This window comes from Candida orthopsilosis (genome assembly GCF_000315875.1).
Source record: "Candida orthopsilosis Co 90-125, chromosome 3 draft sequence".
NCBI lineage: Eukaryota > Fungi > Ascomycota > Pichiomycetes > Serinales > Debaryomycetaceae > Lodderomyces > Lodderomyces orthopsilosis.
Genome location: NC_018296.1, coordinates 1 through 12,769, shown reverse-complemented (window position 1 = coordinate 12,769; position 12,769 = coordinate 1). Strand labels below are relative to the sequence as shown.

Here is a 12,769-nt window from a genome sequence, read left to right as displayed (position 1 = left end):
AAGGTGATGGTCTTACCGGTTAAAGTTTTGACGAAAATTTGCATTGTGATTTAATAAATTGAATACTCTGATCTATTAATATTTATTGATTGTATAGTTGTTGTTGTATTAATGTGTTGTAATACGTTAATAATGATATTAGATGTTGAACTTTCGAGTGGCGAAACATATGGTGATTGTTGCTCGCTCAATCTCTCCCCTTTTTATATACAACACAATACAAACTGAACATAAGTACACTACCTTCAATTTTTTTTGTAGTTATCATGCATTAATTTCTTTTTTTTTCCAAGTGTCTTATTTTAGTAAGTGACGCATTTTACTCCTATTTTTTTTCAATCTGCGACATTTTAAATTTCTTTTTTTTTGCCTCTTTGGTAAGAGTGTGTAGTAATGTGTGATTCCTAATTTAGCCGACGTACACTGTGTGAGTAAGGCAGAATCACAGAATCAAAAGTCGGAGAGTAGTCCAACTGAAGAGTCATTCTTTACTAAAAAGTACGGCATGCACTGGTATCAATATATGTTGTATACGATCGTGTATGTCTTTTTGAAAAGTTTCATGTTTGTGGTTGGAGAAGCTACGGTCACGATACCACATTTCAAAGATTATATGACTTCGTAAATTATAATTTCGGCTATTGTTGTCCTCTTTTCGTTTTCTTCTTCCAAAATAATCACATCTTAAAGGAACTGCTAAATTGAAGGTTTCACGTTTTCGGAATGCTTTCAATAACATTATCAGAAACTTATGAGTCCAAATCAGTATTTCATCCCATTTTCTAATCCTCTCGCTTCATAAGTCTTGTAATATCGAATTCCGGTTCCGAACAACATCGTACTGTTGTACAGTGTGTACAATCTCCCTTCAGCATCTTCAACTGGTGAGCCAATATTTTTGCAACCAAATTCACCAAAAAAATTTTCACAACTATACGATAAGTTTAACCGAAGGATAAAATTGGATCATGCTGCAATTTGAAACCTTAAAAAGAAAGGGGCTATCCTGATGGCCAGTTATAGGTAGAAACCTTACATAGTTCAAGAGTTCAAATTTCCGGTTCGTACTGCCTTTTGCAAGCACTATTGCTGTCGTCGCCGACCCGAAAAGCCTTATATCCGGGAAATTGCGCATTTAATTTGAATTGTCGTGTGCGAAAGTCACATATAGAAATCAGATTTATCATAAAATATGGAAAAATAACTGAAAGGGGCTAGAATCTTTAAAGTGTGTTGATCCAGCCCCTGTATGAACTCAAGTGCAGTGTTCTCCAGAGCAATAAAAGGGGGCTGGTTCGCAATTAACTGCAAGGCATTGCCTTTTAGGTTACATTGTTAAATTCTCGACACATTACAAACTCACACGACCTCAATCGGATTGGCAAAAAAAAAAATTGAATTCCAATTAAAATCTGAAATTCTAATTAAAAGAATTCACCTTCAAACAAAAGTCAAAGGCCAGGGCACATATATTTTTACTACCCAGTTTGCACAAGAGGGTGTTTTCTTTAAATATAACTTACAAGATCGAGTGTTTTTACCAAACTCCAACAATGTTTTAACTATTATATCCCACTATTCACAGAAATTGCCCTGTAGAAGTCATCTGAAAGTGATGAATTCTACATATTAATTATACAAAAGCATATACCACCTGTTCGTTTCGAAACACTAGCAACAACCGATATACCCATTTGATAAACAATCTCAAGTTATCACAAATCATCTTTAGTGCCCCGTTTCCGCCAATCCCAAGTTTCTCGTCTAGTTCCACATATATTCACATTTGCTTTTTCATAATGCTATCCCAAATGATGGAAAAGAATTTCTCCACAAGTTTGAGCTTGCCAACCGCTTCCACGGACTCATCAGAATCGTCCAATGAAAAGTTTATCGAACTGTCTATAGAAAACACTACTTCAACCAAATCCATTAGTGACGAAGAACAGCCTGATTTTGAATCGAAAGACAACTCGCCATATCAACCTGACGACCACAAACCATCTTTCAACTACGATTTGGAAATTTTTAATCTATGTAAGGAATACTTGAACACGAAAAACCACCATGGATTAGCCCTAATTGCAAGACAGAAAGGTATACCCCCATTTCTTCGATTTAAAGTGTGGCCAATTCTATTGAAATACCACCCGTTTGTGCTAGAGCCGTTTATACAGCCAGACAATGAAATTATTAATGAAGCGAGTGATGTTGAGAGTACCTCAAGTAAGGAAACATCTTCCTCCAAAGGATACCTAAGCCAGTCGGAAAGCGATTATGAAACAAGATCAGAAGGTCGCAAAGATTCGGATGCCAGCAACGAAATTGAAAAAAAGATTAAAAAGGATATCGCTAGGTATATTCAACGACTTTATTACTTGAAGTCACATGATTTGACACCCATTGAAAAAGAGATTATTCACACATTGGAGAGCTCGGTATTGAAGTTTACACTCAAATGGGCCAAAATCATCAAATATGATACATCGCTATCATGGATGGCTTTGAATTTGGCTGAATGGTTCCCTCCGATACCGAAGACTCCGTGGGTTTTAGTTGGAAGAGATCACTCACAGAAAGGTTCTTCTTTGATTGCCAGCGTAGTTGACGACTATTCAAACTATATTGATCATATTCCAGGGTTGGATAAGTATCTTGATGAGTTGATATATAAGAACGAAACAATTTCCAATATGAAGTTTCATGATGTCTATGAGAGGTTAGTGTTGGTGTTGTTGCATTGCCCAGAGCCAGAAACAAAGTTTTCAGGGGAGAGTGAAATTTCCTGTAATAAAAATGACCAAAAAGATGAGAGAAAACAATCCAAGATGAACAAGACGACATTACCAATCACAGGGGGAACTATAGAGCAAAGAGTTTCATTTTTCATCTTTTGTTTGCGAAAATTGCAACCTGAATTAGCGCAACATTTCCACGAGGAGCAAATTCTAACCAAATTTGGTTGTCTGGATGATGAATGGCTAATATGGTGGCTCAAATTTTGCGGCACAAAAGTGTGGTCCAAACACGACCGCGGGCGAATTTGGGATTTTCTTTTGGGCTGGAGGCTTAAAAACCCTAAGCGAAGTTTTAATTACTACTATGAAAAGCTAAACTATGTGAATAGAAACACTTTACAGAAATTGGGTCCTGATGTGTTTTGGACAGTTGGATCCGTTGAAAATGAAAAATCAACCGTCGATCCAAGAAGAAACTCGTTCAGGGATTTGATTAATGAGTTGAACAATGAACTTCACATATCGAAATCGGATTTATTGCTGACATCGGCAACTCCTTCTTCGACAAATGAATTAAAGGATAGTGCCAATCGCCCCAATTTATCCATCCCCTTTTCAAGAATCGACCCTCATATTGCATTAATATTTATTTCGATATCTTTACTCAAATCGAAGGAGAATACATTGGTTGAACTTGATCAGCATGAAATTAGACAATTCCTATCGAGACTTCCATCCAAGTCCTACAAATATAACCAAAAATCCAGAAAACGATCAAGTCAAACTTTCAATTCATCTTCAAATTCAAGAAATGGATCTCCTCCTTTACTACCAAATGAAGAAGCCCCTACTAGTAACATCATCATATCCAACGATATGCGAAACGACAAACACAAGATTAACTTTATTGACAACATCATTTCAGAGTCAGGTGAGTTGTGGCGAAAATGGTTGTGGTCTGAGTTTGTTGAAGATAGTTAGATGTAGGAGCAATTGATATCATTAAGAACACATTTGTAGATTCGTACGTAAGGTGAGCTCTTAATGATGGGTCAGGGTGGTCCCAATCTCTAGAGTAGTCGCAGTGGCATTTTGTAATGTGCACTTTTCTGTGTACAAAAACAGAAAAAATGTGAGATGCGATGCGATGTAATACTTTAACTCCAACCATGTCCGGTCGTGAAACAGAAGACAAAAACATCGAGCAAGTAGATAGAAAGAGGAAAGGAGACTCATTTGATGAATTGGAAATTGATTTAAATGCATCCGTACCTTTGTCAAAGAAACAAAAGCGTTTAGCCAAGAAGGGAAAATTGGAGGAAGAGCCAGCTCCAAAGGCGACAACGGTGCAGGAATCCGAGCAAAAGCAAGAAAAGTCAAAGTATGGTGTGTGGATAGGAAATTTATCTTTTGACACGACTATGGAAGATCTTATGAGGTTTTTGGTGGCTAAATCAACCATTCTGAAGGAAGATATAACGAGAGTGAATCTTCCTAAAAAGGGGAACCAGATTAAAGGATTTGCTTATGTTGATGTGAAAAATGAAGAACAAGTCGAAAAGTTGATAGCTTTAAGTGAGCAGAATTTAAATGGACGTAACTTACTAATCAAAAGTGCCACTTCTTTTGAAGGTCGGCCAGAGAAGGAGTCAAAGTTACCACCAAGCCGGATCTTGTTTGTAGGTAACTTGAGTTTTGACACAACAGAAGATAACTTGCGGGAGCACTTTCAACATTGTGGAGATATTGTCAGGATCAGAATGGCTACATTTCAAGATACTGGAAAATGTAAAGGTTTTGCTTTTATCGACTTTAAGTCTGAAGATGGTGCCATCACTGCTATGAAGTCAAAGCTTGCTAAATCAATGTTGAATAGGAAGTTGAGGTTGGAGTATGGAGAAGACAGATCAAAGAGAAGACCAAAGAGTCATGTGCGGGAAGAGGTGGTGGAAAAACAGGAGGTTGTTGAGAATACTCCTGAGGTGAGGCCACAAAGAAAGCAGTACAGAGAGAGACCACAGGAAAAGCCGCAAGCTAGAGAAAAGTCGTCAGTCGCTTTGGCTACTGCTCAAAGAGCAAGTGCTGCCATTGTACCGTCCGCGGGTAAGAAAATTAAATTCGATTAAATGTAAAACAAATATAAAAATTAAACTAAACTACTTAAAGATTTTATCAAGTAAAGTGACCCTTTTTTCCTTTTCTTTGTGATTCTTATAGTCCTCTTCATTGACTGCAAAATAATTGGGATCATTCTTATTTGCTTCGAATTCGCCATCGGATACAAGTTCATAAACCGAGTGAACTTCCCATGAAGCATCATCTCTATGTGGCTCATTAGCACCAGCTGTAATAGCGGCGCCTGGTTTGTGTGTGTCTTTTAATTCAAAGTCATTTGCATTCACACCACCAATCGTTTGATTGCCTTTAGGGATTACACGTGCTGATCCAGTTTTGTTTTCAATATCATTTGCGTTGATTCCACCAATTGTGTCATTTCCTTTAGGTGCAGCACCTACACTACCAACGGTGTTTTCATTCTTGGAAGTAATTGGCTTAGTCTCTTTGGAAACATCACCAACAGCATTGTCCTCCTTGGTATCCTTAGAGGCAGAGTTTTCAGCTGGAGCTTCTTTAGTCTTTTCGGTTGGTGTTTTATCTCTTGAAAGTCTTCTTCCCCATCCCTTGAATCTGTCAGTGAGACTATTTGATCTTTCTTTTCTCAATGGTGCAGCCTTATCAGTTGAATTGGTTGCGGCACCCACTGCAGCACCTGTTCCCGCACCAACAGCACCGCCAGCAAGAGCAGCGGACCCTAAGCCTGACTTCTTCTCCCTGGGTTCCTTTTTCTTATCATTCTCATCCTCAAACTTAGGAACTGATTTATCTGCATCATGAATAGCACCTTTCTTCTTCAAGTCATAGTCGGCGCCTGGATTTTCTTGTGCACTTGGCAATTTCGATTGTTTATCAATCAAATCTTGTCCAAATACGGTACCGGCAGCAGCACCAGTGCCAGAAGCAACCAAGTTTTTACTTGATGTTGGTTCTTCAGCTACTGCCCGCTCATTTAAAGAAAGTTGAGCTTGCTTGTTTTCAATCTTTTTGATCGCCTTTTGTCTCTCCTTGATTAATTTGTCAAGATCATCAGACTTTGAATCCTCCCCGGTGTACGTCGATCTTTCTTCTCTCAATTCCTTGATCTTTTGCAAGTTTGTGATTTCATCACCTAATCTCTGCTTTTGAGCGTTGTGATACTCGGACTCGTCACCCGTGTAAGAACCCTTTTGATAAAGAGAATCATGCTTGTTTCTTTCCTCTTCTAAGTTTCTTTGCTTTGATTCCTTCTGCTTAAGCTTTTCGGCGATAGCTGCTTGTTTTTCCTGTTTCTCCTTTAGCTCCTTAGCCTTTGCTTCTTCTTCAACCTTTTTTTGTCTCTCTTCTTCCTCAATCTTAGCTTGTCTTTCTTTCTCTTCGGCCTCTAATTGTGCTTGCCTTTGTCTTTCTTCTTCTTCTAACTTGGCTTGCCTCTCTTGCTCCTCCTTTTCGAGTCTCTCTTGTTCTTCCTTCTGTCTCTTTCTTTCCAACTCCTCTTGGTGTTTTCTGGTTTCGTATTCTTGGGTTGCCTGTGCTCTTTGACGTTCATGCTCTCTTGCAGCTTCTTCTGCGAATTGGTCCTTTTCTCTTTGCCAAGAGATGTGCTTGTTCTTTGCTTCCGTGAGTCTCTCAGTTCTGCCAGTTTTGTCTGAGTTGACATCACTCAACTTAGCAGCAAAAGCGCCCAACAAGGCACCCAAAGCTCCAACTTCAGCAACCAAACCCTTGTGTGTGGTTTTTCTGTCATCAATATCTTTTTGATAACCACCAATCTTTTCATTCAACTCTTTGCTCTGGTTTTGGTTTACTTCTATTGCTTCCTGATGAGTTTCATGTTGAGAAGTTAACTCTTGTAATTTGGCCTTTTCCTCCTCCAATTTGCTTTTCAATCTCTCAATTTCGGTATCCAATTCAGTATTTTTTTCAGTCAAGTCAATCTTTTTCTGCTTCAAATCTTCAATTTCTTGAGTAGCCTTCTCTTGTCCTGCTTTGGAATCTTCCAATTCTTGCTTTTTGGTAGCGAGTAGCTCCTCGTGATTCTTTTCGAGAGTTTCCTTATCAGTAACGTGTTTCTCAGCAGCCTTAGTTTCACGTTCTTCGTACTCTTTAGCTGCAGTCTCCATCTCTTCCTTAGTTTGTTTTTCAAACTTGTTTGCATTCTCATCGGATGTTTTGACCAAGTTAGCAATGTTGGTTAATTTGCGTTCAATTTCCTGATCGATAACTTCCTTTCTCTTGTTTACCTTTGCTGCATACTTGTCAAAATCAGATTTCAACTTACCCTCGTGCTTCTTCACTTTTTGATCCAAAAGTTGTTGTCTCTTGATTTCATCCTCTTGTCTCGTCTTAGAGACCTCATCATTGATGGAGGTAATCACTGGGGCCACTCTTTTCGCTGCCATGTCCAACAATTGTTCTTGAGTCAATCTCAAACCAGAACCCAATTCGATAACTTTTTTGGGGTCATCTAAATCATTTGCAAGCGACCCAACAGCAGTTGCATTTAATTCTTGATAGTGTCTCAACAAAACTGGTTTATTCTTTAATTTTTCCAAAATTTCTTTGTTTGGTTTCTCAACCGGTTCATATTTTGTTTGAGGTGGAGAAGAAATATCAACAGGATTTTCTTTGATGTTTTCTTCTATCTCATCATCGCCTTCTAAATGCTCTTGGGCAAGGTCCTCTTGCTCTTGGCTTACTTTTTTAGCGTCTTCTATATCTGCGTCAGCCGCTTCAAAGGCTTCCTTTGCCTCTGCTGCAGCACCAGTAGGTTCGCTTTCTGGGTATTCATCCTTGAGCAATGTTTCCCTGGACTCATTGGTTGGCTGTCTTTCTAATCCTTGGTCTGTGACCAACTTCTCTTTAGACTCGTGTTCAAGCTTCCGTTCTTCTGCGACAGCACCAGCTGGTTCGTCGGTGATTAATTTCTCTTTAGAGTCATCTTCGAGCTTTTGTTCTTCTGTTTCAGCTTCAGTTGGTTCGTCGATGATCAATTTCTCATCGGCTTCACCTTCAAGCTTCTGCTCTTCTACAACAGCATTGGATGGTTCATCATCAACCAACTTCTCCTTAGATTCATCCTCAATCTTCTTTTCCTTGGCAGCAGCTTCAGATTGTTCATCAGTCACCAATTTCTCCTTGGCTTCATCGTCAAGCTTTTTCTCTTCTGAGTTAGCCTTATCATCTGTTGCTTTTTTGGTCTTTGCTTCATCTGTCTTTTTTGTTGACTTTGCTGACTTTGCTGACTTTGCTTGCTGTTTCTTCTTCTTTTCCTCAGCTTCTAATGTAGGATGGTGAGCAAACTTGGCTGGAACTTTGATATGTTCTACTTTATTGTCCTCCTTGAATTGTTTATACAAATTGACCTTTTTCTTGGAATTGGCTCCACTTTCTTCGTCAGGTTGGCTTCTAAAGGGAGAAACCCATGTCGACGCACTCGTCAATTGTTTTAATCTGCTTTGAGGAGGCTGCTTCTTGGCAGTCGTTGAATTAACTGCAGCAGTCTCAGACATATTTTTACTGTTGTGATAGAAGATAAACTTTCTGATGAGGGAAAAAGATTGTTGTTTTGGAAAATGTAATTGAAATTGGAAGTAGAATTCAGAAAGACAAAACAGAAAATTGCAATTTAAAATTTTTGAGTGACTTTTGGAATTTCTTTCTTTATTATCACAAAACACAACAAAGAGAAACAAAGAGAAACAAAGAGAGAAGCAACGACAACTTGAATCAAACTGAAGCTCCAAATTGTGACAATGTAAAGAGAATACATGAGATTAGTAGTCAAAACTACTTATGTATCAATTGCTATTTATAGTTTTAGAAACTTTATACAATAGAGTGTGTGTGTGTGTAGTAAGACCCGTTGCAACACTTCCATAGTAATCGACAAATAGACCACTATGGGTCAACTTTTATCCTGTGGTTTAGACATCTTATACCTTAGCAATCTGGTGTGGTTGTATCTGTTTTGTTGACGATAAAATGACGTATGAAAGTCGTCTCTCTCACGAGATTATGTTACACAAAGAAGACATTTGTTGGATTGCTGTATATTATTGTATTTTGATATTTACCTAATTGGGACAACAATTATACCAATTAGGAAACACAGTATATAATGTACAAAAGAATGGCTTCCATGTACAAAACGCAAACTCACCACACCATTTACCAGAGATTGCAGTGTGCGCCTCTGATAATGATGAGTCTCCTACATTAGATGGATAATCAAATTCCTTAAACTCTTCTGCTTTTACGTCTATTGGGTGCCCTAGCGGATTTGTTCTTTTCGGTTAAAGGCGATTGGTTTATGAAACGAAACAAAGCGAACCCTTGACGGTTAGAACACTAGTTGACATAAAAGTTTGAAATTATTTGGCTCCATAGATAAGGTCGCCGCATATAATATCAAAAGAGCCTTCCATCTTTTATTCCATTTATCTTCATATACATAACTGGATGAAATATGCGGCTCCAACCCCGGCTCAATCCCCTTTACTTAGTCACAAAGCATGTAAACTCTTCATCTTTAGGCTTTGGTACATGCAATACTCACTAAAGGAGGTCAAAAATTAATCGTCGTTATTGCCGTTCGCATATGTTTACTCCCAACCTTTTTTAATCTGCAGCCGCAGCATTTGTTAGATAGATTTTTTTTCAACTCTATGTGACCACCAAACCACTGTTGTTGATCTCACCCTTCCCCCCTTCCAGTATGCAACAATCAACCCATGCACAGCCAGCAATCACATTTGATGATTACGTGCATTATGCAGCTCCCAAATCTTCCAACATAAGGGCAGTATTTTCTCCTGCTGCAGTAACTTTAGGGAGAAACGCTTTTGATCGAAATGGTGATCAAATTTCGGATTTTGAAATCATCTCCTGTAATGGTGATCGAATACCAGTGTCTATGGCCATATTGATTGATAGATGGGGGAAATACTTTGTCACGCTACTTTCAAGAGGTTATGTTCTGGCGGTGGAAGATTTTGAATCAGAAAAGAATCAAGAGCTGAAATCAAAAGTTACCACCACATTGAGGAAAGCTGATGTTCCACGCTTTAGAATCCCCTTTCAGGAGTCAACAGAATCTTTGGGTACATATTCCAAGACTAAGCAAAGGTCCATCTGTTCAATGTCGACCGAGTCACAACCATCAAGGAACAACTCAAGCAACGAAAGTCGCAAGGATTCAATCCCGACTATTCAACACAATGACCTATTCACCTCCCATATGGATGACGTGCCGCCCCAATTACCACCTCCTACTGAGCCAATACCTCCTGTTCCAGCTGTACCAACATCGTTTAAACCTTCTTCGCGCAAGGGGTCACAAGATGCAAGCTCCCCGAGGGCATCATTGTTGAACACACTATCCGTCTTGAGAAACATCCCTTCTTCTAGATCTCCTAGAGAATCACCTTTTTCATCGCCACGTGCTTCATTGTCAGCATCGAGTTCAAATTTGAGTGAGTTGCGCAGTTCTCCATTTCCCAATCTCAGACCAAATATGGGAAGATCAACTTCAGATCTTAAACTATCCTCCATAGAATCAGGAGTGGAAGTTAAATCCAAGGAAAATGAATCTGGAAGCAGCGTTGGGCATGGCTCAACACAAGACTATGATGAGGAAAGTGATAATGGGGATGAAAATGAAGATTATCATCCACTTTTCGGGTTTGAAGAGGAACGGTTTCCCCTCGAGCCATCATTGATACCACGGAAGTTATATATGCCCTTTTCAACGAACACAGTAAAAGCATTTTGTGAGTTTTTCTATACAGGACAAGTTGGAAATAAATGGATTTTAGCACCCACGTTGTTGGATAACTTGATAATTGCCAAATTTTACAGAGTTCCGTTGTTATATGATTTAATTTGTGAAGTTTTGATTGATGTAATACGAAGGAAAGAGAGGGAGTTATTGAGTGAGCTGTCTGAAGAAAAGCAAGTTGTTGAATCTATAGAAAACGGGGTTATCAGCAAGCAGTGGTTGAGGAAAATATGTGATGAATATGAAGATGAACTGAATGAAGAAACGATGGCATACTTGGATGTTGAGGACTTAAATGCATCTGGGCTGACTTCGAGAGTCAAGTCGGTTTTTGATAGACCAATGATGCCAACTGAGACCAAAAGTGAAGAGCCAAATGATGAATCTAAAACCAGAATGAATACAATGACAGTTGAGGAATTAGTAAACCCTGACTCCCCGTGTCCATCTGACGAAGTGATTGAGGTTATTCATGAAGCGGCACTATTAGTGACTGAGATGAGGATTGTTTTGAGGACAATGATGTTGATAAAGCTACAAAAGGAGAGAAACCCCGGAACATAGTTTATTTATTTATATCCAGTCCAATTCTCGACAAACCCCACACATTGTAAACAAAACAACTATTCTTTTTGGCCCTGACCCTAACTCATTTACAAATTTTTCAAAGGACTTTAAACTTGGAGCGTCAATAAAGAATACACTTTTTACCTATTTTAAAATGTTGAATTTTGTTGAAAGTTTTATGGCGTTTTGCTCCTTCGCCTTCTTTAAGCTTGGCTTAATATTGTTCCCTTTACACTTTGCCACATTTAGCGTCGTCAATGTGCAACGGCAAAAGATGGTATTCATATACAACTCTTTCGCTTTTTTATAAATGTCAGCAAATATTCCTAATTTGTAAGATTGTTCACAAATATTGATGAGTTTTTCAATTTTTGCATCAAGTGATTCAAGGTAATATAGCTCGATATTCACCGACAGTAGATTTGCAGTAGTCTGTCTCTGGTGTGTGAAGTCCACATAACTAAATGATCTTGCTTGACACAATTGTTTGTATTTTAGCGTAGTGAGAAGTGTATCTCCAATCATTATCAAAGTGTCCTTTTTAAGATGCATGGACAAAAATTCGAACGGATTTACTATAATGATAACCGGCTCTTTATACCAGTTCATCATAAAATTGTTGATTCTAACACCACAAATGTTTAAACCGGCCAGGTCCCTGTAGATATTTTTTGGATCTTCTGCTATGTACACAATTTTTGGATAATTGTGGGCAAACCACAGTTGATTTGAAAGCGCTTTGTTGAGGATGCAAAAGTGAGTTGCTTTAATACATTTATCATTTCCAGCAAATATTATGTCTTTGTGTTGCAAAAGTACTGGATCTATGTAGGGGTAGTATTTTTTGTATCTTTTTTCCAATTTATGTAAAGGGTGTTGATTGCGTAATGGAGTAGTGGCTTTAGTTGCTCACCATTTTGCAGTGGTTTGATATCACAATTTTCGATGGTTATGCGGTTGGCCCTGTTGTAGGCATCTCTTGTAAGTGGTAGATTACCTGACTCCTGAACATGAATCTCCATTGTTTTCTGTGAACGAGAGAAGTGATAGTTTGCCTTAGAAGGATACATTCTCATGCAATTGAATTTTGCGCATGCGACAAGGATAGGTTTGTATAAAATTATTTGTACCATTACAGCTTATCTATTGACCCTTGTAGACAGATCTAGTATACAATCAGCGAAAACCTCCTGTTGGTAATCCTTTAGCACGTCTTTGGTGATAGAAAATTTTGTCCTGCTGCATCAGCTGATCATGTGCACAATAGAGTTTAACAATTCTCTGCACTTTTATCAAGAGACTGATTTCCAAATCAAAACAAAATTTCTTTGTCTCAGCCACTCGTTGGCTCAATTTCCCATGTTGTAGCTGTAAATTGACTCAATATAAACAACCTCAAATCTTATATACAAATGTTACCAAAGCGCGGGCACTCCCCATACTTGAGCGCTAACAAAAGCAATACTCCGCCAGCCATTAAAAAGAGTAGGGGGGAATGTGGGCAGACACATTGTAAGTCCATCAGCTTTAGTGTTTTGGGTATTTTTATAGTCTCTATGTGTATTTACGAATGTATAAATCACGATGGTAC

General features: G+C 38.5%; 6 protein-coding genes across 6 annotated transcripts; 3 read left to right on the top strand and 3 right to left on the bottom strand. All coding sequences in view use genetic code 12, as the record gives it.

The window, feature by feature from the left end:
* Positions 1 to 1,799: 1,799 nt before the first annotated feature.
* On the top strand, positions 1,800 to 3,719 carry CORT_0C00150 (Oca5 protein; the record flags this gene model as incomplete). The annotated part of the gene is made up of 1 exon (XM_003868250.1): positions 1,800 to 3,719. One exon carries the CDS (start codon positions 1,800 to 1,802, stop codon positions 3,717 to 3,719), a length of 1,920 nt encoding a protein of 639 aa, XP_003868298.1.
* A 161-nt stretch (positions 3,720 to 3,880) lies between these two features.
* Positions 3,881 to 4,864, top strand: CORT_0C00140 (hypothetical protein; the record flags this gene model as incomplete). Its single annotated transcript, XM_003868249.1, has 1 exon — positions 3,881 to 4,864. One exon carries the CDS (start codon positions 3,881 to 3,883, stop codon positions 4,862 to 4,864), a length of 984 nt encoding a protein of 327 aa, XP_003868297.1.
* A 30-nt stretch (positions 4,865 to 4,894) lies between these two features.
* On the bottom strand, positions 4,895 to 8,344 carry CORT_0C00130 (Slk19 protein; the record flags this gene model as incomplete). Its single annotated transcript, XM_003868248.1, has 1 exon — positions 4,895 to 8,344. One exon carries the CDS (start codon positions 8,342 to 8,344, stop codon positions 4,895 to 4,897), a length of 3,450 nt encoding a protein of 1,149 aa, XP_003868296.1.
* A 1,205-nt stretch (positions 8,345 to 9,549) lies between these two features.
* CORT_0C00120 (Mds3 protein) lies at positions 9,550 to 11,175 on the top strand (the record flags this gene model as incomplete). Its single annotated transcript, XM_003868247.1, has 1 exon — positions 9,550 to 11,175. One exon carries the CDS (start codon positions 9,550 to 9,552, stop codon positions 11,173 to 11,175), a length of 1,626 nt encoding a protein of 541 aa, XP_003868295.1.
* Positions 11,176 to 11,322: 147 nt separating this feature from the next.
* CORT_0C00110 (hypothetical protein) lies at positions 11,323 to 11,790 on the bottom strand (the record flags this gene model as incomplete). Its single annotated transcript, XM_003868246.1, has 1 exon — positions 11,323 to 11,790. The coding sequence occupies one exon, from the start codon at positions 11,788 to 11,790 to the stop codon at positions 11,323 to 11,325; it is 468 nt and encodes a 155-aa protein (XP_003868294.1).
* Positions 11,791 to 12,002: 212 nt separating this feature from the next.
* Positions 12,003 to 12,311, bottom strand: CORT_0C00100 (hypothetical protein; the record flags this gene model as incomplete). The annotated part of the gene is made up of 1 exon (XM_003868245.1): positions 12,003 to 12,311. The coding sequence occupies one exon, from the start codon at positions 12,309 to 12,311 to the stop codon at positions 12,003 to 12,005; it is 309 nt and encodes a 102-aa protein (XP_003868293.1).
* Positions 12,312 to 12,769: the final 458 nt, after the last annotated feature.